The 25,321-nt window shown below is 45.3% G+C and overlaps 1 protein-coding gene across 1 annotated transcript in view; it reads left to right on the plus strand.

The window, feature by feature from the left end:
• EVL (Enah/Vasp-like) overlaps positions 1–25,321 on the plus strand; it is an 88,122-nt gene that overhangs the window by 46,433 nt on the left and 16,368 nt on the right. Inside the window, exons 4-5 of the mRNA XM_035892429.1 lie at positions 19,412–19,475; positions 23,933–23,994. Of these exons, the coding sequence (XP_035748322.1) occupies positions 19,412–19,475; positions 23,933–23,994 (126 nt within the window). The remainder of the gene's footprint in view (positions 1–19,411; positions 19,476–23,932; positions 23,995–25,321) is intronic.

The following is a 25,321-nucleotide window of genomic DNA, read 5'->3' on the forward strand; positions in this document are numbered from 1 at the left end:
GATCATGCTGAATTTCAGGTCATTTGATAACTAGGGCAGGCAGCTGTGTTTTGCAGTTCAGCTTGGGTGACATGCAGATTAAGAACTTCATCAGCATGATGCAGAATTGCTCACGTTTCTCCACTGCTCGGGTGGGTTTGTACTGGTGGTGGGGAGGGGGTGTTCAACCAGGTCCTGTCCTTGGCAGCCAGGTAGCAAGTGCTGTCTCCTGCTTGGTGCTTCTGCATGCGAGAAAAGTGCGGGACGTTGCTAGTTTTTCAGCTTTATTATGAATGACATTCAGAGTGGTTCTTATTTAGGCTATCACTTAAATCTGCAAGCTGTTTGCAGGCCTGGTAGGCTCTGCTTGGTTGTGTCAGCTGCTTCTTCAATGTGAATTGTGGTGTTGGCTTCCAGACTTGCGAAGAAATCCTTATACCCATGTCAGGGAATGGCAAGGAAAGCTTCCCAATTCCTTCAGTGGCTTGGCAATACCTGAGAGGGGACACATGGGGAGGAGGGAGCCCATAAGAAACCATAGAGAGGAGCAGCCCAACCATGCTCCTTGCTCAAGCTGCTCAGAAGAAAAGTGGCAAAGCTTGCTTGAGGCCAGGGGAAGGATTAATGTAAAATTCTGGGGAAAGGAGCTGGAAATATCATGGCAATTTTCTCAGCTTGGCAGGCTTTTAAGCTTTAATGGATTCCTGGAAGAGTCAGGCAGATCGTTGGTATAAAGGAAGTGATAAGTGATGATGCTAGATTCCTAGATTTTGAGATCAGAAGAGATCATTAAAGCCATCTATTCTAACCTCTGTGTTCAAACCTACGGTGTTCTGCCCACAAATTCTTTACCAAGTGCATAATGCCCTGTTTGTGCTAGAAAGGCATACTTAGAAAGCCATAATCTTGATTTAATAACTGCATGTGACAGAGAATCTGCCCAGTTAAGTCTTCCCAACTGGCTCATTACCATCACTGACAAAATAGCATGTCTGAAAAGATGCACCCTGCCTGCAAGAGCACTGAGCTCGGGCAGCTGCCTTGCTGATGCTGATACGTGGTTTCCAAACCAGACTGCCCGGTCATCCCCATGCCGGGCAGGATGCAGCCAGGCTGCCCCCCACCTGGGTGGACAGGCACAGAGCGGGGCTGAAAGGGGATGCTGGGGAGCTGAAACAACACTGGTGTAAGAAATGTGGGAAGAAAGGCAGGGCTGCAATAGATTTCAAGAAATAGCCTCGAAGAGCCTATTTTGGTGTGAATAAGGCTGGTTTGAATGTAATTGAGAAGGCCCTATCTGCCCTCTCTCCCCCCAAGCTTGTCATGATGTGGTGAAAAGCATCTACAATTTGAAATGGTGAAAATTTAAGAAGGAGCAGGGCAGCGGGTATTTTGACAGAGAGCAGGGTGCTAAAGATGCCTGTCATGTTAGAGATGACAGCTAAGACTTGTTTTCCGTGTTTCAAAGTGAATACGCCCTTCCAGGCAAACCAGCTATTTTTAACTCTCATTCTGGGAAGTCCCTTTTCCCTGTGCTGGAAGGGAAGATACGTGCCCTGTGTCGCAGTTGTCTCACAACCACTTACCTCGACAGCCAGAAAATAGGACAGAAAGTTGGTCACCCAAGCTCAATGATTAATAAACCTCAGCTCCTCATTCCAGGGGATGAACAGGGAGGGGGGCAGGCTGTTTCATTTCACAGGCAACATCCCACTGTGGACGCTAAGACAGAGCCAAACAGGTATTTATTACTCACTACGAGGAGCGTTTGCACTCCACGCAAGGCTTGCTCTGGCATCACCCAACAGTGAGTCACCGGTGGTGAGCAGAATGATGAACCGGCACACAGCGGTACTCCGTTTTCTAAACCCTCCCTGAATCTACGGGTATTTTTGGTGGAGCTTGTGGCTTAGTCTTTTAGGATTAGACTCATCCCAGCTATATTTACAGGACTGAACGTCTGGCGTGGAGTCTCACCCGGACTCCTCCTGTAATCAGTGAAGAGACAGGCTGCCAGAGAGGATTCATCCCTCTTTCAGATTGGCACTGATAACTGAGGAGGTTTTAGGAGACTGGTGATGCAACCAGAAGTTACAAAGCTGAAGTATTTTTGAATTGTGCTTGCTAGCCTCTTTAAAGGAGTTTGGGGCTTCTTCTTGGGGCTCAGGCTTTCTGTGTCATACGGAACATACATCATGGTCTCCCCAAAAATGCCTGTTCTCACTCTCAGGGAACAGAATGCGCTCTCCGAATATTTTCAAGTGAATCATAATCAATTTGCAAGTTGAAATTAATTAAAGTTGAGCCCTCTAAGAAGTATCGAATCCATGCCAGCACTTCCTTTATACCAAATGATCTTAATAGCAGTGTAGCATAGACTTCAAAATTTCCCATCAGTTAAATTAATTGAATTTTTTTGTAGAACACAATTTAGAAAGTACAGAAATACTGTAATGCAGGTGTGTTACTAGTGACTATTTAATTATTACCATAGTATGGGCTACTGACAAGCAGCAGCTTAAATAACTTGCAAGTGAGAAACTGTCATCAGAAATGACTTACCAGCCTTCATCTTTCCCGTACAGCTATTTTGCTCCTAGCAGTACCCTGCAAAGAAAAGATATGTACAGTGCAAGCAGGTCTTTTAAAAATAGTTTAATTTAGTACTACAAACACTGACATGACTTAATCATAGCATATTATTAGAGAAAGGCATCAGTACAAGACACTGCAACGCAGATAAATTTCTGGTAGCTGTAATTTTTACTTGAGTTGATGGGTTTTCTGGGCTCAGTCTGTGAGACTCTCATCTGCCTGGAATGCTTCTTGCTCTCTACTTCTTGGCAGAAACTTTCAGTCTTGCATCCTATTTAAAATTGTAACTGGATATACACATATTAGGGTCTGGTTCTGAAATAGATGCTGTGCCAAGTGGGTCTTCTCACTCCCGTAGGGGAGTTGTGGTTCAGGCACTTGGACCTGGGCTGTCTATGTAAGAAATGAAGGTTACATGCTGTATGCCTAGGTGGGTCTCATTCCCTTGTACCAGTATTGCAGACACTGAAATTTGGGAGTGAATCCATCAGCTTCATGCAGGAGTCCCGTCTCAGTGTGGGCTTAGCCAAGGTCTCTGTGCAGGGAGCAGCTCCAGAGAGACAAAATGTGGAGATGAGCAGGGTGCTTTCCTCCGCATCTTAAATCTGCTCCATACAATCTTGCTCCAATGGAATTGCTAGGGTATGTGAGTGCAGTGTCCGCAGACTAAGAGCCATCCCACAAGCAGCAAGTACTAGTGGGAAACACTTCAGCTCTCCTCAGCATAGTACCCAGGAGTCCCTTGGAAGTGATGATGGAGATGGAGGTTGACAGCAGAGAAAGGCAGTATCAAAAATTAAAGCTGGTTCAGTGTAAACAGCTTCTACAGGTAGGACAAAACATCTGACACTGATCCTCAATAAAAGAAACTGATTTCCACCAGTGATCTGGGCAGTGGCATGACAATGGCTTTTTTAGTATATTTTCCCCATCTGAGGAACTTAAAAGTTCATTGGTCTCCTTCTTGAGTGTTTTCCAGAGCTCTTTAGAGTACAGACCGTCTCAAAGTGCCAGTGAATAAAGGCACTACTAAAATCGTGAAGCCAAGCCCTCAGTTCAATTCATAGGGTTATTTCAGTTTGGGCACGGCCTCTGGGTTCTTAGCTGGGAAGTGCCTCCCCAAGCACGGATAATAGATAAATAAATAAAAAGGGAATGCAACCTTTTCAGTTAAGGGCAAAATGTACAGAAACTAAAATGACACAAGTTGTATCAGCTGCATATTGGCTCCTATGCACACAGTCTCTAGATACAATCAGCAGGCGCTCAGACAGATAATTACAGTCTTCCTGCAAAAGACTTCACGTAGGAGAGCCACCTGCCTGCCTGCTACCACTTGCAGGATCAGAGCTGTCCTTTATTTTTACTCTTGTGGATTGTGGAATTACAGTTTTCCAACTTCTGTATAGAAAAGAAGCGTTTTTCTAGCACATCTGCTTTCAGAAGACTGCTGCACCAAGTAAGCGCTGGGCATCAAGAGCAATTTGTCAGCCTTTTTTATAGACTCAGCAGTGATTTATATTTCTCAAAATGCAATTTGCACAATTGATTTCCTGTTACAAGGATTACAGGAGCAGTTAGTCGAGGGGCTGTTTGCCTTCCAGCCAGCTTGTATTGGTTCGTGCTCAAAATGGGGTCGAGGTTGCTTCTTACACTGGAGTAAGAGATGGTCCATTGAATTGTAACTTAAAATCTCTCTAGGTGTACAACATCTGCAAGTGCCGCTCGTTCGGGAATCATCTGTCCTGCCACGGGCGAGCTGGCCTGTAACCTTTGTGAAGGCAAGAGTCAAGTAATGATCGTAAGAAGTTATGAGGTCTCTGCAAGGTTTTATGCCCAGTACCACATGCTGCACATCAGAATATGGCTTTTAAGTGACTTGCATGCAGCTGGTGGCACATGTACCACAGTTTAGGAATCCCAATACAGATGTTATAAAAAAACTTGGTCACAACATTTTTGGCCACACCTGATGTTTTTTTTTTCCAAGCTTAGACCAACCCTAGTAGCATTGTAACTAGAATTGTAACAGCAAGTCATAACTTCATTTGCACAACATAAGAAGCAGAGGTGGTGGGTTGCTGCTTTCTCAGGTTCTTTATATTTCCTGTGGGCCATGCTGCTGTTTCACACTTCTGAGGGGACGCTTTCTTGCTGATGAGCTTGTGGATCTCAATCTTCATTTCAGAGTCAAAAGTGATGGTGGAGTCCCTGAGGGAACCTGTTCTCAGTCCACACATGCTCTCCTTGTAGATCACCTAAACCCATGCAATGCCGCTTACTCAGTCAGACGGTGGCACTGGCTCTGCTGCCCCACTTTGTGTTTGAATGAGCTATTTAAAAGTGTTGCATTAATTTTAGGGTTAGGCAGAAGGAGAAAGAAGTGAGCATACTCAGTCACTCATTTTCCTGGCTGCATGGCAGGCTTCGTTGGCAGGGTGTTTTGTGTGCAGGTGGTAAGTCTGCAAAAGGATCTGCGGGAATTGTTCATCTCTGCTAGATCAGCCTGAGATTTGGTGTTTGGCCTTGAAGGATATTTTCCAGCTCTTTATTAGTCATGAGTATGTTTAACCCCTTAGCAATCAAAACCTTAGTGTGTAAGAGCTAAAGACAATAATAAAGAAAATATGAGGTACAGATACACTTGGACAAATAAGTCATTAAAAAAGTTAGACTCATTCTTATGACAGAATGAAGTTGTACATCTCTGTGTTTACAGAGTCCCTCATAAGTTTGGCATATTTTTTTTAATTGCCTGCATTTGTGTAGTACTGTTTTCTTTTGAAACAGCAGGTGGTTCCACCGGTGGTAGCAGGGTAAGTCAGCGCGTCAGAGATCAGAGCTGATGTTTTATACCAGCCGGATGCCTCCCTTCGTTGTGAGATACAGGAGGAAAGCAAAGGAGAACAAAAAGGATTTGGAGTGTCCTCAAAACTGGGAATGCAATGGTTTGAACGTACCTTTTTCTTTAGAAAAACTGGAGTCCTGATAATAAAACATAGTGCAAAATTTTATTATTTTAATCCCAATTTTATTAATCTAAATTTATTTCTGGATTTTTTAAGACCCTCAGAAAGTAATTACATAAGACTGTTGGCATTTATGGCTGTGGAAACCTGAATTTACACTCAGGTTTGAGTGTAATATTCCTGTTTGCTGATGTGCCTCTAATGGCTTTATAAGCCAGCAAGCGGAAAACAGTGAGCCTATGCAGGTAGAATTCCGACCATCTGGGTGCCATAGTGAAAAAAATAGTTTGCTCTTTACAGAGTTTTTGCTATTTCAAATATTAACTAGTTAATACTTGTTTTGCTGCATCGGATGGTGGAGCATACCTGAGAGGTATTGATATTGGAGACTTAAAATGGGACATAAATAATTCATAGCAACAAGCATTAGAAAACATATGATAAGCAGCTTTGCTATTGGAATACCTACATATCACTCAAACTCTCTGTTTTAACGTTGTAGGAGGCAGGTATGGAGAGAGCAACTACTCGGTTATGCTGCATATGTATTGTTTGAGATGGACAGGAGTGGCTCTGGTGCATGGCAAGGTAGTTACAAACCTGTCCCCACCTGGGGTTTCACCCGCTCGAACCATACGAAGAGCCTTATAGTTCTTACTCTGCATCTTCGAGCAATTAGATACTAGATAAGAGACTTACCTGCTAAGTTCAGTGGGTCAAAACGTTGACTGGTCTAACTAAGAGTGGTGTCACTGAACCTATGGAGATACATCCCCTAAACCAGCTATGACTGCGCTTGAGGAGTGCAGGGTTGGGCTGTGTGAAGTCCCCAGTAGCCAGAATAATGCGAAGGCAGGGAGAAAGGAAAGAAACAGATCAAAGGACTGGTGATAAGGCAAAGACGACAGAGAATGAATATTCTGCATAGCCTCCTCATACAAACTGTCCATTAACTTCAACTCGCGGATTGCCTCCGCGAGACCTGCTGTATTTAAATATAGAAGAGGGAAGTGATTAGCAGACAGAGTAGAAAGGGAGAAAAGTGTTGGGATCAGAGGAGATCAAGAATGATGGGTTGACGAAAAGAATGGAAAGACAGCGGAAGGGGATTTTAAGCCATACATATTTATTTCTGAATCCTGCATGTTCACACTTATATTTTAAAACTAGCACTCGACATTCATCGCTGATGTAGCCCCTTTGACTTCAGCAGCTACACCGCCGGTGAACTTGATCCTGCATGTTCACTTGCAGTCATTTCTTCCCCAGTACAAGCTAATTTTCTGCTTATTGACACTTTGCCTTTATTGTAATTACTTGCATGTAGGCGAACATATGGTGGTCTGTTTGGGGTGGGGGGCAGAAGGCACAATTTCTTTCTGACTTCCATGGTATTATGTGAAAGCCCAGACAATGAAGTCTGGCTTCAGACACCCCGAAGCATGGTGATAGGTGAGGAAGAGAGTCCGATTAAATATTTAAGCGGCCAGGCCCACTTTGCTGCCGCGGCGGTGTATAGATTACACCTGGTGAAACCCAGTCTGCAGCGGGGCGGTCGGTAAGTGCTGGGCATGAGGAAGGTGCAGAGAGGAGTGCGCTGAGGCGGGGGGGGGCGCAAAAAACCATACTATGGTCAGCAGGGAATGGATTTGGCACTGCTTCTGCCTCTGCCACTGTGACTGCGTCATCCTGTGCCGAATGTCTTGTAGGTGATGGAAACCTCCCCGCTGCCTTGCACGCCCCGTCCCTTGCATGCTGTGCTCTGGCGGGAGCTGTCCCAGGAAGGGGGAAGGGATGCTTGTGCCGGGGCATTTTTGCATGGAAATGTTCTGTGCCGCCATCCAGTTGTGCTGGAAAATCGCTTGCGGTTGTAAGCTCATCGATGGATCGTTTGTCTTTCGCTTGCTTTTAATTCAGGCAGGCAGTAGGATGCTGAGATAATATTTGAAAGAAATTACCAATTAGGTTCAGATGATGCTGGCATTAGTCAGGGCTGTTAAATCAGAAGTCATTACGGCGAGAATGTGGGACGATGACTTCTGAATCAGCGTGTTGGATTGCTTCTGCCTTTACTTGTTAATGAATAGCATCTGTACTCATGGAATAGATACTGGTTTTAAAAAAAAAGATACAAACAAGAGCAACATTTTATACCTGCTATAGTTATCTGGATATTTACCTATTTTTTTTCTTGCATAATGACCTGTCTGTGACTGTCAATTCCTGTCACCTTTTTCTGGAAATGAGGATTTGCCAGGTTGTGGAGGGTTGGGCTATTCAGCTCAGGGTGGGTGGATTTACTACAGACCTTCCTAGTTAGTGGGACCTGGGCTTCCCTTAAGCAGAGAGCTTGGCACTTGGTGCTCATGTAAAGGGGATCGGGTGCTGTATTTGATTTTTTTTTTGTTTGTTTGTTGAATTTATTAGACTTGTGTGTTTATTGTCAAGGAGGACTACCCATTGCTAACGTTTTGTTCACATTTTTTCATAAATCCCTCCATTTAGTTGTGTTTCATTGAAAAGTCCTCTGCCTTCCAGCACTCTGTCCAGGCACAGGTGCCTATCCTAGCTGTCTTACAGCAGTGTTGGGGTTTAAATCATGGTAATGGATTTTGTCTAGATCCTAACCATATGCAAACTGTGTGTTTATAATGTGGTGTTTTCTATGTGTACATGCCGCTTTGATGCATGTACGGGGCCCTGCTGTTCTCCACGTTGTGGAGAAGATGCCCTGAGAAGTTTTCTGTCTCACCGGAGAGTGAAAAAACAAGGAGACACTTAAAAACTGAGAGCCTTGCCTTGCAAGGTTGTACATGGGGTTGGGCCAAGAATAGACCGTGGTGCTCTAGGCGCCTTGGGTGCTGCGCCAGGCTACACTAAGCATATATATTTTTCTGATTTAATGTGTCATAAGTCTTATTGTTAAACAAAACTAGAGTTGATGTTTGACAAGCCAAGTGTGTAAATATCAGCTGATTGAACTCCTGTGCATGCCAGAGGCTGGGTTCACTTTCCCTGCAGCTTCAGAGATTTTAAGAGATTCAATTTGTCCCCCAAAAAAGGATTGAATTCATGCTTTTTATTTGATGTAAGGAATTGTAAGTATGAAGTGAGTATAAACAGGTACATGCATGTACTCATGTGGAAATACACACATGGTCACACTTAGCTAGAGGAAGATACTCAGTTTATATTTCACGAGATGGATGCATGGGGCTTGAGACATTGCCCCTTGAAGTCAGTGGGAAAGGGATTTCGGAGCTCAGCGATGCTCTTAGTGCAGAGCACGAGGCCAGCATTGCCAGTGCTCCCTTCTCTGCTGGGATAGAGCTGGGCAAACTATCACTGGAGTGAAACAGCTCATGTCCTCATTAAAAGCAAATTCAGGAAAAAATCTTTGCAATATAAGCCGTGTGTTTAGATGCGGTGTATTGATTTACACCCTCGGCTTCTTTGGAGCATCGACTGCCTGGGCCCTGGCCTTAACCAGGCCCCCTGCAGTGGCAGGGAGGTAACAGCTTCTTGGTATGGCTAATGCTCTGGATTTTAACAAGAGTCTGATGATATTTGGCATTTTTCTTGAAGTTCCATTATTGCCTAGAGGCACAGGATTATGAGCTAATCTTAACCTTTATTGAAATGTTTCAAACCTGGATGTGCAGGAAAATAGGCTTGACAGACATTCTAAAAAGTAATCAAAAAAGGAGGGGGGAAGAAAAGAACTGAAGTGCTTGTAGGCTTGTTTATTTAATACTAATAGTTGTGGGGTTTATCTAATACATTTTTTAGCTAGTCTCATGCTCCTGAATGTTGTGGATTACTTTTTCACTTATGGCACTGATTGACATCTTATTCCATCATCTTCCCTGGACATGTTTATAAAGCCAGCAACACTGGAATCACACCCTTAGCAATTCAGCGATGCCTTTTTTTTCCCCCTCAAAAAAGACCCCCCAGCTATTCCCATAGCTTACTGTGCACATACCATTTTTCTCAGAGCCAGGGACAGTTCCCATAACAAAAGCAGTCGGTTGTAGGATGCTTACTTATCATGAAACTACTGCGGAAGCAAGGCTGTTGCTCTAAACGCAGCAGAGCCCCCGCGTCAGCCCCTGCACAGGAGGGGGGTGCAGGCGTCCCCCGCTGGGTGCTGCATGGCAGGGGGGTGGCGGGAGGGGGGAAGAAAAGAACTGAAGTGCTTGTAGGCTTGTTTATTTAATACTAATAGTTGTGGGGTTTATCTAATACATTTTTTAGCTAGTCTCATGCTCCTGAATGTTGTGGATTACTTTTTCACTTATGGCACTGATTGACATCTTATTCCATCATCTTCCCTGGACATGTTTATAAAGCCAGCAACACTGGAATCACACCCTTAGCAATTCAGCGATGCCTTTTTTTTCCCCCTCAAAAAAGACCCCCCAGCTATTCCCATAGCTTACTGTCCACATACCATTTTTCTCAGAGCCAGGGACAGTTCCCATAACAAAAGCAGTCGGTCGTAGGATGCTTACTTATCATGAAACTACTGCGGAAGCAAGGCTGTTGCTCTAAACGCAGCAGAGCCCCCGCGTCAGCCCCTGCACAGGAGGGGGGTGCAGGCGTCCCCCGCTGGGTCCTGCAGGGCGGGTGGCTGCCGTGCCCACCTCTGTTTCATTAGAGAATAGTTGAGCAGCCGCTGAATTAGTTCTTTCTTGCTCAGACCTCAGCACAGCAACCAAAATCCCCTCTGGGATGCTCCAGTTCCACCTTGCCCTGACCTGTGGGGCCGTTTCCAACGCTCATCTTGCTGGCCGTAATCGGTGTTCTTGGGGACCCGGCGCTGCACAGGGTCTGGTCCTGCCCCGACACCTTCACTGGGCTCCGTGGTGCTGGGGCCTGATCCAGTGAGCTGTGTAGGCATCGCCGTCTGCTTTGCTGCCGCCCTGAAGGTCTGGTGCTTGAAGCACTTCCCTGGGAAGTGGGGTACCAAGGTTCAGCCACCCCCCCCGGCCAGGGAGAACTGCAGCTTTCATTTCCCACCTCCCGCCGCCCCGACGAGCTCGTGCTATTCTAGATCAGCGTGCGGGTTTTTTTCTTCCGGTTGGAGCTGACCTGCTGAGAGCAAAATAATTGCCAGTTCTTGTGCAATTCTTATATTTTACATTAATCAGCCACCAGATAAAATACAGGGAGGCCCAGACCAGACAGGTGGATGTCCCCCATCGTTGCATGCCCTAGTCGCGGGGATGCAGTCCCACCACCCCAGGCTGCATTCTGGGGGAGATGCTGACCCTGATAGCCCGGGAGCCACCTCACTGTAGAAGGCTTCCTGCTTGCACAGTCACCTTTGTGTATTTTTAAATTTCTTTTAAAGCTGGTTGTGCTATCTTTTATGTGAGAGGTAACCCAAGCTGTGCTCCTGAGCCAAGGCACTGGTGGTGAGGTAAATGCACCTGAGCCATGTCCTTTACATATTAAATATGGTCCCTGCTGTCAGAGTGCGGTTGCTTACTGCAGGAGCTGCTTTACCACTGACTCTGTTGCATTCAGAATGAAAAAAGTAAATTTTTTTCCTCCAGCTCAACCAAGACACTAGCATGAAAAATTATCAAATGCTGTGCCAGCACCATGATGAATAAACAGCCAGGATCAAACAATTGCCATCATATTTTATGCAAAAATAACCAAATTAACAGCTTTAGCAGTTGAGTCAAAGGCACTCTGGTTTCATGTTGGTGTGTTCAGTAGCACTTCTGGTGAATTGAAGATGATTTCTTTATAATCATCTTGCAGCACTGGATCTTTGCATGGCTTTTCTATTTGGTAACTTCTCTCTGGATCTCGTGTCTTACGTCCTGCTCAGTACCCATGCACAGCCGTGTGGTTGCGCATGGAGAGACCCCTGCAATTTGTTGGTTTTCCTAAAACAAAAAGAAAAAAAAAAGGACTGTGTGCAGCGCACACACCTGTATGTATGTACTTGCAGGAGGTGTGAACTAATGATAGGGTAGGGCTCTCCCATGTTAAATACCAGGCTTGTTTTTCCAGCTCTGTCACTGTCCTTAAATCTTATCTACATCAGAAAGTTTCAGCAGTGAATGTTAAATCAGTTTTTAGTTTAAATGAACAGACTTCATAGAGATCCCTGTGCTCACATCCTTGTTCCAGTTTAAGGAGGGCCTGTTTCAGGTTAGGTTAAAGTGATCTTACAGGTAAAGGTAAAAGTAAAGCAATTGCAGTCTTGGGAATGGCACTTTTAAGGGCTGCAGAGCCGGGAGTTTCTACACTTCAGCTGAGAGTCGGTACCTGGATAGAGGCTGCTCCTTGTCCAGGGTACTATCAAGTAAAATGAGGTTGTGTAAAACATTGCTGGGGATGGCGCTAGGAGGATGTGTTTTACTTTGCACTGCCACAGACTTGCAGCACTGTCGCCCACCAAGGGACAAAGGGAAGGAGGTAGAAAAGTTTTCTGGCACGGAGCTGGAAATGCTTATTTCACTGCACTCTTCTTGCCTTAGGTCAAACCAAAACTAATTTGGTCTGCATCAGAATTGGAGTGCCTTAGGTGACCTTTTGCATAGGTTTAACTGTGTCAGTAGCAAATCTCACCTGTAGGTAAATTGATGCAAACAAATTTTACTTGTGCAGACATGGTCTGGGTGGAATCAAGTCACTTAACTTCAGCTTCACAGCATTGGTGAAGCTTAATTAAGACTGATAAAAGTTCTTTTCTTGGCAGTTCTCAGAGGAAAAGTTTGGTCCGTGGGTAAATGATGTTACAGAAAGTATTTAATGTATTCTGTTATAAATGCTGAGGAGGCACCCAGCCTGTGAATAACACTCTGAAACTCATTCTATTTCAAGTTAGAGTTTAATAGGAATGAGGCAGAGGCTGCCTGAAAGCAGGCTTTGTGGCACTGTACCCACACCCTCCCTTGGGTGGGGGTGCTCCCTCCCCCTGCTAGGGTGGTTTTGCTTATTGTGATTCAAATGAGCCAACAGGGCCCTGTACGGAGCTGTAGGCGCTCTGCTGTGGACTTAACAGTGCAACAAAACCCTAATGGCGTTAAAATTTTTAAAACTGAGCCACTTAGTGACCCCCAGAGAAAACCGCCGTCTGTCTGTGCCTTGTCTCAGCCCATGCATCCCCGTCAGGCACGCTCCCCGCAGCGTGCCTAAGGCGTGAGCTGTTGCACGTCAAACGAGGCAGGATGTGCTGAGTCCCGAATCCCTGGCATGGAAATGCCGTGACAGCACATGTGAGGGGCCCATGGCTCTGCCCAAATGCAGTGATGGGGCGCAGCCAGTGGGGTGATCCCTCTTCCCGGTCCTTTAAGTGGCCATGGAAATTTAGGTCTACATAACCCGTCGTGTCATCCAACTCTGGCTCTGCTAGCTTGGGCCCCAGAAGTAGCGTAGGCACCCTGCTTTATCTATGTGCTTTATCTAGGCTAATTAGATCGGTGCTTTGTCCAGGATAATTGTCTCTACTAATGAGTTTGAGCGTAGTGTCACTAGCACAGCCATGCCATGCCTGGTTCCTGCGCCGGCTCCCTCAGTGGGTGCTTCCTCGCGGTATACGGCCAGGACACCTCCGGCGTGTGCAGTCCCCACCAGGACAGACCGAAGGGGCCAAGAGCAGGTCGAGGTGCTCAGGGCAGAGGCAGATGTTTAAAGTGCTGACGGAGTTGCGGCAGCAGCAGCATGATTGCCCAACAGCGGCAAGGGAGCTAAAATTACGGCCAGCCTGTGAAGGGGGGAAGCGGTGGTGGAAGGAGACGCAGATGACTTCCCCCCTCCGGCCAGAGCAGGGCCGGAGCCCGCTTGATTTTACACCCACACCGCAAGGCTCGTTGCCTGTGGGGTGCTCGGGGAGCAGGATCAGGCAGCAGTGCAGCTGGGAGCAAGGAATCCCCCCCAAACTATGTGGGGGTGAAGGGGAGAGGTTATGGTAAAGACAGCAAAATGCACCATCCAGCCGAGTCCCGGCGTGGGTGTGGAGGTTGGCCCCAGGAGCTGGCAGCAGCCCGGCCAGGGCTCCCTCCCCAACACCCTGACACGGGGGTGGTGGCCCAGGCTGTACCTGAATGGGGACGCTGGGATTAGCATTGGCCAGAAATGCTTTTGACAACTGATATTTTGTTTTCTGTCAGAAAATGCCAATTTATTTGAAAGGTATTGCTGTGGGAAAGAAAAGCTTTGCATGAACTTGTAGTCTGGGATGATTTCTGCGGTTGTGGTCAAGATAAGCAAGTGTTTATGTCACATTCCCAGGATATAAATGACAACAGGTCAGACCTGGTGCCTGAACCTGAGTCTCCCGCAATCCAAGTGTGTGCTGAAACCATCAAACAATGAAAGCAAGCTGTCTGTCACCTCTTTTCCTCCCATAGTTTGCTCTGGGTTTTTTCACCCAAAATTGTCATGTTATGTTTATATGCAGAACAAAGATTTTCAATCTCATCAGTTGAAAGCCCGGATTCTTACTCAGCTCTGACTCTGGACCCTTTCCTTAGCCAGCCACATTCATCACACTGGTCCATAAGGACCATGGAGGCTGTAGGGGTTGCAGAAACCTCACCTGGGGGCTGCTTCTAGCGTGTATAATGAATAAAAGCTCTGTAGATTGGACTTTCTGTATTGAAGAAGCACAAAATCCTGGCTGCTCAGGGAAGTGGCCCTAGTTTTGCCGCTTTCCTGGGTGCATGCAGTCAGTGGTTCTTGCAGTTGTAATGTCTGTAAGAGAGGAAAAAGAAACGCTGCTTGCGGCTTGCCCAGCAGGAGAGAAATGATGACGTTGTTCCTGCTCGCTCGTGCCTTCCCACCACAGCTACACCAGAGTAGAAACAGGAGCATGGGTTTTCACTTGGTGACAGCTTTGGTCCTATTCTGTGGCTTTCCGTGGGCCCGGACACAGACATCTCCAAGCAGTAGCAGGGCGCAGGCCACCGGCGTATGGAAACCATCGCACCCCCAAAGCAGTGCCCTGTGCCAGGAGTTCCCCGTTGCTGTCTTTAGGGACAGCTGGGGAAGGGCAAAGCGGGTGCTGGGGCAGCTGAGCGGGTGGAGAAAAAGCAAACAGGGAAAACATCCATGTGCTCCCCAAATCTGCCTTGAGCTGAATCACAAGATACTTATATAAAGATGCGGTTAATTATTACAAAGCAACGAAGCAAGGAAACACAGACAGTCACAGTGTATCTCCTGCATTAATTAGTTGCTAAAAATGTAGATCATAACAGCTGTGAAGCTGCAAACAGGTCAGTGGCAAAACTGTCTCCTGCTTATTGTGCTGAGAAGCGTTCTTCTCTGGGAGGCTGTTCCCAAAGGCTGTCAGGGTCGGAGGCAGCTCACAAGACAACTCGAGAAGCATGTTTAAACAAGGGTGCCATCACCGAGAGCACTTACTGTTCATGTCTGCTCCGGTCTGAGAAATACCTAAAAATGTGGAGAGGAGTTAAACCTAGAAATCCACTTGAACTTAAAAACCCCTCAGTCGAACAGGTTTCTGCTGTATGTGCGCTGCAGAGCATACACATGTGGAACCAAGCGGGAAAATAATCCCTGCCTTCAGTATCTGTATGAACTTTGGCTGAGCATGCTAAAAGCAAGCTCAAGGACAAAGAAATAAGAAGCTCTACCATTATAGAGATGGAAGCTGTGTGCAGACTTCACATCAGATGGTGGTGTGCCTGGGTCTGCTGAGAAGTCTGGATTGGGAGGGGGGGAGCTCTAGCAGAATTTATGTTTCTGGCAATGAACAGACCTGAAACCTTGGGTTGCACTTTCTAGTGTATTGGCCACCCTCAAGCAAAATCTTGGTTGGCAAAACAGGGTACATCTTACCTTTTTCTTTAGGGTTTGCAAATTAAAGTTTCATATCACTGTATAAAAATGATGGGTTTGAATAAGATCACAAGCAGGATGCCAGAAGGAATTATTTCTTCTGGTCGTGAGAAACTCAAGCAAAACAAGAACCAGTGCCAAGCAGAACTGGTGTGTTTCCCCACTGGTAGCAAGAAGAGCTGTAACCCCCCTGGCAGCAAAAGGTGTGACTGCCCTGAACACCTGGTTATCCCAGGACAACTCCACATACAGCTTTCCTCAAACTCCTTTCCAGCCACTTCCAATCAATATAAGCCTCTGCCAGAACCCAAAGCGGGTACCCCTGTTCCCATGGGCTGTGACTGACCCCTGCAGCCGCTCTGGGCTTTCCCTCAGGTACCATTACCTTACCACCTTTTACTCCACAACTTCTTGTTTTACACAGGAGAGAGGACAGGCTACCTCTTACAGCCTCGTCCTCCTCTTCTGTTCATGCTTGCCTTTTTTTGTCTCCCAGCTTTGTTAGGGTACTTCACTTCTAAAGCACTTTGAGAAGAAAATTGTGCTAAACAAAGCTAACGTGCAGAAAAGGACATTAAAAATATCTGAGGATTATGTATGAAATGAAGACAGTCCACTTCTTTAACGTGGCACTACTGGTCACTGGTAAAATAGAAGAAAAATGTGTTTGGAAAAGATTTAGATAAATGAATGATGTTTTGCTGCAGCGTGTTGATTTAAGTAAGAAATCTAAACCTGTAGAAGAGAGGAATTAGTCCTTACTCAGAAAACACTGATTGTTCTATGTCTCAAGATACCCAAGAAAGAATTAAGGCATTTTGGGGGCCGTGCAGTCATGTACCCTGTGCATCTGAAGAGTTGTCTGGCTTTTCAAATTAATGAAGAAACAAAAATATCTGCAAATCTGTCACCACTTATGCAAAGAATTTTTGAATGTCGATTATTTACTGAGTCAGGTCTGAAGTAGCTTCTTTCCTTCTGATCTTTTTTCTCTTGTTTTTGTCTGCCAAAAGAGGAGGGCATTTCTATAGAAACTATGAAGAAATTGGCAATTTCAAAACATAATTAGGAGCTTTATGTGCTTCATTTTAAGGACATTTCACACTATGTCCAAACAATAATAAGGGCAAAGTGCTGCCAACTGAAACAATCAGCTGGGGTTCTTAATGTAAAAAAAAATTAGGGACCATTAATTCATGGAGCTAATCTCTGAATGAGGGAGTGAAATTAGGTTATTTCAGTGAAGTGAGGGAAAAAATTTCCAATAGCATTGTCTGAATTGGATTGTGGTCTGCCCTGAGAATATATCAGGTATTTGCTGTACCACAGACAAATTTTTTAAAGCCAGTGTTCATTTTGCAACCATGTATTGCAACCAAAACCTGGGTATTTAGTTTCAAGTATGGTCTTAATCCTGCAAGCATACACATACATACCAGAAAATATAAGTAAACTCATTGAATTTACTAGGACTCATTCATGCTGAAAATTGAGATGGACTCGTTTGCAGATCCATACACTTTTTCATTTACCTGCCTGCTATACAAGATCGGCTTGAGAAAACTCCAGGTCATAACAAGCAACATCCCCAACTTCCAGATGTGTTTTGTAACGTTGCCTTAAAAGGATTTCTTTAGGCCACTTTCCAAATTGATTTGGATTTTCCAAATTGGTTGGATTTGTTTGGTTTTAAACACACATAGCCAGTTCATAACAGTGCCACAGAAAAAAGGAGTTGGGTTTTTTGTGTGGTGTTGATAGTCTGGTTTTCGATTGTTTCTGTGTGTCTCGTGTTAGTCAAACTGGCCACAGTGCCTCATTTTTCTGGGTATTTGGCCCCAAAAGAAGATTCACACCAAAGTACCAGATTAAGATGGCATCGTAAGAGCATCCTGTACACTTTGACATGATTTATTGCCAGGGAAGAATTGTTGTTTCTGCTGCCTAACCCTCTGGCCTTTCTTGTTCACTTTGGTGCCTACTTTTAGTCCTCTTCCCAAGCAGAGTGCAGGCTTCTGTATGATGCTCTGAGTCTTTATACAAGGGAAGTTTTCTTATGATGAAATCATACTCAGGGATGAGCATGGCTAAGGCTCGTTGTGGTGGAATTTGTTACCCAGTGAGGGAGGCATAGCTGACTTAAGCCTTGAAAGTCTTTCGCTCAGAAGTCTGCTTATTGACAAATCTCACAGGTACATTGTATGTGCGCAGGAGAACATGGGTGTTACCTGCACACACCAGAGCCAGGGTCCAAACTGGTGATGCTGCTAACTGTGGGGAGTTTGGTCCAATTCCACCAGCTGGGGGTGGGACCTTACCTGTCTTCCCACTGTGTTCAGAAGAAGTTTAAATTCACTCTGTAACTGCTGCTCAGGGGTAGCTCTGGCCTTCTTCCACCTCAGCAGTGGACATGTGCAGTACCAGCATTCACACAGTAACGTGGCATCCTCGTTACACCTTAAACTCCTTACACGTGAGCCTCCTGCTCTGTGCTTCCCAAATACCTGCTAAGTTTTTTCCTGAGGCTTGCTTCCAATAAAACCACCCTCTCCCCCCCTTCATTGTTTCGTGTGATCTTTACAAAATGTGGCATTTCTGTGCCAAAGGCCTGTGACAAACAATGTTGTCGGTCGTTGAGGCATTAAAGGAGTGAACTGTCTTCACTTCATACCCAATCCTAAGTTATTTTTAAATGTCAGAGCTTTTGACTCACTGGTTGTCACTGGCTCCAATTTTGGGATACCCAAAACTGAAATGCACGGGCCTGATTTTCAGAAAGTGCTGTGTTCCCTTTCTGCAAATGTTAGTCTTTTTAAACACATTTCAGAAATATGCACAATTTCATCAGGATCAGTCAGTGCTCTGGAATTTCTGACTGCGATGCATCTCTGCCATCTCTCCTGTTTTCACGCAGTCATTCTTTCTAAATTTGTTGTCAGATGACATTCTGCCTGGCAGAAACATATAAAGAACATTGAGAAAAATATCCTTAAGGATTTGTGAGTGACATATTTGGGGTTGTAAGTGGTTAATTCTGATTCGCTCTTGTTCAATAACTTTTGAAAGGTTGAAATTTTACATTTGAAAATGAAAAAAATAATGTAGACATAATAATTGCCTGCATATAACTGACCTATTTCTCAGTGCTTCTTATTAGGAAAATTGCTTTCGCATTTAATAGAGCTCTTATCTGTTCAGTCCCAATTGAAACTCTCTTTGTCAAATCAATAGAACAGGCCTCCTTCCACCGAATGCAAGACCACTGTTGCTTATGTTACCAACAATTATTTTTATTTTCAGAATAATTATTTCTTTCTGAAAATGGCATGTGTCAGTGTGCTTGACTAAATGTCCAAGAACAGAGATTAAATGATCAGAGTCAAGAGGAGATGTGAGTTAAATGGTGACATGCATAGTTGAGTTTTGTTGGTGAATGCCAGTGAAGGCTCAGCTTGGTGTGGATCCTGCAGAAGCAGAAGACCAACAGCATTGTAGAAAGAAAAGTGACCTTTGAAAAAGGCTTTTTTAGTCTTGCATGTCCTTGCACCTTCCATCAGGCATCTTCTTGATGCCAACTCAGCATCAGAGCAGCAATAGCTAGTATGTACGCTCACAAACTCAGCACTGTGGTTGAATTACTGTGCAAGCACAGAATAATCCAGGGAGGTTAGATCTGAACCCTGTGGAAACTAGAAATGCATCCCGGTGTGATGGACTATCCTTCCACAGGACATCTTTTGAAACGCTGCGGGTCTCTCACCAGGCAATGAGTATGTGGTCTACAGCTACCACAGCGCCAAGTTACTGGACAAATCTGCTCACACATTTAGCCATTGGATTCTCCCAGTAGGACTAAAAAATTTGAGGAGGCAATGATTTGTCTAATAGGAAAAAATAAATTAAAAAAAATAAAGCAGAGAGAGGACAATAATGCTTGAGGGTTTTCTCTCATAGTGAGATCAAGAAGCAATTAATCTGAGTTTTTTGAAAAAGTCAGCTACATTTGCTTTCCTAATAGCATTCTCTTCTTTTTTCTGTAGGTCCAGCTGCCCAGCGCCAGGTCCAGAATGGGCCATCTCCAGATGAGATGGAAGCACAGAGAAGGTAAGTGCAGTTAATCAGTTATGGCAGAGTTCTAGTTTGTAACTTGGATTAACGTGCAGTCCTTGCTCACCAACAAGCACTGTTCTTTTTACTTGTACCTGTTTTAAGCTGATCCTGAGTTTTCTGTAATTATTGCTAACGATTCTGTAACTTTTTAAAGGGTGAACTGAAGCCCTAGGTAAACTTTTTGCTCAAAGGCAAGCGTGAGGCATGCTGATGTTCAAAGTTAAAGACAAAACATGTTTAAAAGCATTTTGCAGAGTGTGTTTCTCAAGCACATGAAGGGCTAACCTCAGCCCGTTCTGGACCACGTGCTGGCACTTGGCAGTCACAGTGCCCAGGGAGCATCTGACGGACCATATACGCTCTCATTAATAGCTTAGGCCCATTTTGTGTATGGCTGCTTCCTATATCATATGCTGTTCCTTTTATGAATGTTTTGCTCTAAACCACTGTAATAAATCAAAGTGTAAAGTCATAGCGTTCGCCTTTACACGTATGCCTAGCCTTAGTGCTGTCATTACACACAGCCTTTTCTCTAGCTGCTAGGAGTGGTCTCCTTGATATCAAAGGGAAGGTAGACAGGAGTGTCCTTCCTTACATGCCTGTCTCCATAACCAAATTATGAGGCCCATCTCATTTCAGCTTTGCTGATTCAGGCAAGATTCCTGTAGCTGCAGTAGAAATCCCTGTAGCAGAAGTACCTTCAGCTTCCTTCGCTAAGTTTAAGATGTACCTGTCCCATTCTGGACAAAGTTTTCTCATCTGTCCTGTAGACCATGCTGTCAGAGCTGAGATCAGTCTGCTGGGCATTGGTGGTGTCCGTGCCAGCAGCACTGCTTGGGCAGGCTTGTGCTTCCCTGTTGAAGGATAGGCTTGTGCACACAGAAAAAGCACCTTTGTTCCCTGTATTCCTGCTCACTGCAAGTGTGTTGCTCCTACTGCATGAGAAATGCCACAGAATATTCTGCCATAACACGTGTAAGCTGGTGAGCCTCACTACATCAGGAGTGCATTGGAGTACAGAAGGCGGCAGGACCTGTCACTGCTCCAAGTTTGGTACCGGGCATTGCTTAAATGAGGCATCTGCATTTGCTTCTGTAACGAGGGGAGGATCAGCAAGTGCAGTTAGCCCTCCAGAGGACGTGGCCCAATGTTTGGTCCAGTTAATAAATAGCTTTGTAAGGATTTTAGTGGAATGAGACCAGCAGGGGCAGTTCAGCACCAAAGATGTCGGATGTCCATCTGAGGTGACAGGAGCTCAGTGGGCTCTGCCTTTGTTCGTAGGTGCAACCTGTAAGCAGGCAAGATCCCCCCTTGCGGGGTCCAGGGACCGCCCTGGTCCTATGAGTAGTATAGCTTAATAGCTCACGCTCCAGGAGCAGCAGGGATGAAGTGTTGCAGTACAGCATTTGCATTCATGCTCCAGGGCTACCGTTCTGACTGCCCTCCCCCCCCCGCCCCCCAACCATGTATAGGTCAGTAAAGACAAGGCCTTTACACGGGCTGTGATAGGTACTTCAGATTCTCTCCTTCCCCCTCCAAAAACTGTAAGGAAAGCGTAGGGAAACTGGTTTCCTGCGCCTTTGTGTATAATTCCAAATGGCCTGAGATTTAGTAGGGATTTACATACGACTATTAAATGGGTCAGCGGGTAATGATATTTCACTTGAGATTTGCAAGATTTACTTTGGGATAGCAAAGCTATCATAAAGGTCAGAGGAGAGCTCCTGCTCACCCAGAGGAGGGGGGATGCTGCCTGTCCCTGCTGCCTGGCTGAAGGACCTTATCCAGCTCTTCATTTAACCAGGAAAATCACTGATCCTTCAGATCATATGTAACTCAGACCTCAAATTTAGCTTTCTAGTCTGTACATTTAAAGTGTGAGCAGCTGAACTACACGAGAAAAAAAAATACTTATTGTTTTTCATTTCAAGACAGTAAAAGCCTTTTGGGTAGGTATTATTCAACTGCTACAGGGCACATGGTTCTGAGAAAGCTTCTTTTGCTCCACTGGACTGGAATAAGCTATGCCAGTAGATGCACTTAGATATTACTGCATCTGCACTAGAGGATTTTCAGCTTTAATTATGCTGATGCATTCTTTAAGCTTAGAGCAGACCTAATTTTAGGCCTAGCTTTTTTTGAACATCTTATAAACAGGCAAGGAAATGAAGTTATGGTAACTACTGTGCAAATTTGTATGTTTAAAAGGTTTTTTAGAGACCTTTACACAAATGTTAAAAGAATATCTTTTTAAGTCAGAGTGTAATTTGTCCCCTCTTGTACTTTACTCCTTGCATACTCCTTAAGCAGCCTTGTGCCAATCTCAGGCTTTATTTAGTTCCACTGGAATAAATTTGACTTCCTAAGAGTGTAAGAACTTCTTCTTTTAGCACGTGTGGGAGGGTGTATTTGGCACGTATAAACTGCTTCTGCCCAAGGGCAGACAGGGCTGGTATGAACCCCAATGATTTCAAGTGGCGGTGGCTGACCCTTGTTTTGGGGAGCAGCCCACACCCGTATCTGCTCTGCGGTGGCTCTAGTGACTTGGAGAAGTCTTACCCATATTTCTTTCCTGCTCTGTCAGGCTGGGATTTTCCAAGTCTGTCCTCCAGATAAACCTAGAATTCCCCCCAGGTTTAACGAGGCAAATGCATGTGTCAAGTTGTTCTTCATCAGCAATTTTTGCTAATAAATGCCAAGCTAAGGAGGGGACGCTATGCATAGGAAATTCTTAGTGCATGTGTTTACAATTGAAATTTTAGCAGTGCAATTGATGCTGTTGCATATGTGTTCAGCCCATAACTATCAAATCAGAGCCAGGGTATGTATTAAAGTAAAGATTTCTATTTATTTGGTTTCAAGTGTCATAGCTTAAGTGAAACCAGTTGAATCAGCCAACTAAGGCTGTTCCTCAAAACTGTTTCCCCTTTGCACACATAACAATTTTCTCAGCTGCCTGTAACGGTTTTCCAGAAATTGCCAGTGTTCGACGGATTGCATGTCCTGAACATGGAAGGGGATTGATCCCTCCACAGTGAATAATTATAATCGTGGATTTTCCTGTCCCATCTATTGAATTAGAATTCAAATATGGGGAATTTGTTTTGCATACTAAGACATTCTTTTTTCCTTACATAATGTAACTTTATTTTTCTAGACTTTTGTTCTAAAAAAAGCTTTTGTTTGTATGTAAGAAGATAGAATTGTTGAGAATTGCAGACTCAGGAAAGTACAAGTAAAAATGTAGCAGGGAGATCTCTCTGTAGTATTACATAAGGAGTCAAAACAGAAGTGTTGCCTAGAGCTAAGCTTGCCTTACTGTACAGGCCATGAAGTAAAGTTCTAACAGAAAAAAGAAATCTCTAAGCAGTTAAGACCTGCCCAAACATACGCGGAACAAATTCAAGGCAAACTTGGCCTAGGAATTATGGAAGAAAATGATAATAGACCTTATACCAAGTGCTCCAGTAAGGTAATTTCAGAGTTGTGTTTTAGTATTGTTGAAATCTTTAGTCCACATCCATGTGCATGGTAAAAAGCCTGGCACATAGTCTGGTTTTTAGCTCTCTATCTTTTTTACCAAGAGAAATGCCAGGGAGGGTTTGTGGCAGGGGTCAGCGACAGCTCTTTCTGCAGCAGTGTTACAGTGTGTGAGAGAAGACCTCTGCTGATAGACCCTGGGAACTGCACATCTCTGGAAAGCAGACCTGGGAAAAGGCTCAGCAGTGCCCACGGGACACCAGGCCTGGGTAACATGGGAGCTAGTAGCACCTTGGGGGAAAAAGCTGCCAAAAAAGCAGCTCTGCAATGTTGTGATCTGCATTTGTGGAGGCAGCGTGGCAGCCATGGTCCCCGTGGCCGCGCTGGCCGGCACAGGGCCGGCTGCGCCAGGGCATCAGGTGGCCGGCTGTCAGCCAGGTTGTGCGGCTGCACAAAACAAGTTTTGTACAGTCAGCACCTAAACGCAGATCAAGCTTCCTTATATTTTCATTTTAACTACCTGCCCTCTGGGGTCCCATTCCATAAAAGACTCAGGACTTGTGTCCTTTTATGCGAGATGCTTCTTGCTCTTCCCTTGCAATGCTCATGCACTTCAGGCCAATGCCGTGCATGTGTACGACCACTGGGTACTCCTGGACCTGGGGCACTGACTACTCCTCCTGCAGAGCCCGTTGAGCAGTTACCGTCTTAAATGGATCAGCCGGCCCCTGCAGTGTCTGGCAAGTGCAGGGCAATGTCCTGGTTACGCTTCCCCAACGCATGCAATGGCACTGCTGTGGCCAGGGCAAGTAAAATCAAACCCACCTCCATCTCACGGGAACAGCGTTTCTGTGAGGGACTGGCTTGCACCACCCGAGATTTACAGCTTGAGCGCTTCTCAGTGTATAAAGCTTTTACTCAAAATTGTAAAGACTACATAATGACCGAGGGTTTTTTCATTGCTGTTTTAGACAAGTGATGGAGCAACAGCAACAGCGCCAGGAATCTCTGGAAAGAAGAACCTCTACCACAGGCACGTATCAAGCCAAGCAGATACCGTCTCTCCCTGCTTGTCTCCTCTAGCTGTAGCTGGGTTTTCCGTGGTGCTATACAAGAGCTAGACTGCTAAAAGTGGTTGTAGTTACAATTAGATTTTAAAGCATTTTCGGCTAGGGACTTACGTGCATTCGGGCATGGTTGTGTTGTTTCGCAGAGGCTCAGGTCTGGGGTGTGCAGGTGGAGCTAGGCAGGTTTTGCACTTGGTAAAACTTGTACAGCTGAGGGGGATTTTAGGCGTACCAAGGGGACCTGGCCACGCTTCTTCCACAACCACGAGGAGAGAAGGAAGCACAGCCACCGCAGGAGTGACTCCGTGTTGCCAGGGGACATCAGCACGAAGGGGTGGAGGTGCTGGATATGCCAGGTCAGGCGCTCCCCATCGCTCTGCAGCACAAAGCAAACTACAGCGCAGAGGAGAATATAGCTCTAGATGCTCATCGGTGGGGACTTTTGTGGTCACGAAGTGAGGAGTTTTCTGTGAGCTTAATGGAAAAAAAAAATATATATTTAATGAGCTTACAAAAATCTTCTCTAGCATATTAAGTTGCACTAAGCTGAGAGAAGAGATGACAGGAATAGCTTATAACTACAGAGTATGGCTTTGCCTCTCTGAAAGAAGGCAAAGCAAGCAAGCCAAGATGGCCAGCTTGTGTTTGGGCTGTTGTTTTGGGGAAGTTTTTTCAGTTAACCTGACCACATAAGTGAAACGTTTTTCCTTAGCTGTGACAACTTTTTAGTTTTTGACTTAAAACAGACATACACACATACCTTAGCCAGCGACAGAAGTTATGGACTCTGTTTCAGCAGAGGTTACTGTGTGCTGTTCTGCATAGGGAACATAGCCAAAATCCTGCCTTGGCATCCGCAAGGAGTGGGATGTGTCTCCAGGGGGCTTCTGGCTGTCCCCACCCTGGCTACAAGGTGGCCACTGCTGTCCCATGCGGCTGCCTCTGGTGCAAGGGTGATGCTCATGATCCTGACTTGGATTCACACAGGGCTTGGAGGAGCCTCCCTGGCACTGGAGCATGCAGCCCATCCTGTGCTGCCAGGGTCCTGCTCCACATGGCCCTCCTGGTCTGCCAGGGGTTGGAAACCCCCAAGCTGGTGCCTGCACCATCTCCTCTTCACTTTGTTTGAAGTTTCTGTTCATGTATATTTTGCAGTTCCTTTTTCTCTGTTCCACTTTGCCTTGATTTTGTTCCTTGCCGCGTACCCATCTTACTCTTTTCATTTGTCTTTTCTGTTCTTTTAGTTTCCACCCTTCAGATAAGCGTGTGCTCTCCCCCCCCTCAGCCCCAGTC

The sequence above is a fragment of the Egretta garzetta genome, unplaced genomic scaffold, assembly GCF_000687185.1.
Source record: "Egretta garzetta isolate BGI_Z169 unplaced genomic scaffold, ASM68718v1 scaffold374, whole genome shotgun sequence".
Taxonomy (NCBI): domain Eukaryota; kingdom Metazoa; phylum Chordata; class Aves; order Pelecaniformes; family Ardeidae; genus Egretta; species Egretta garzetta.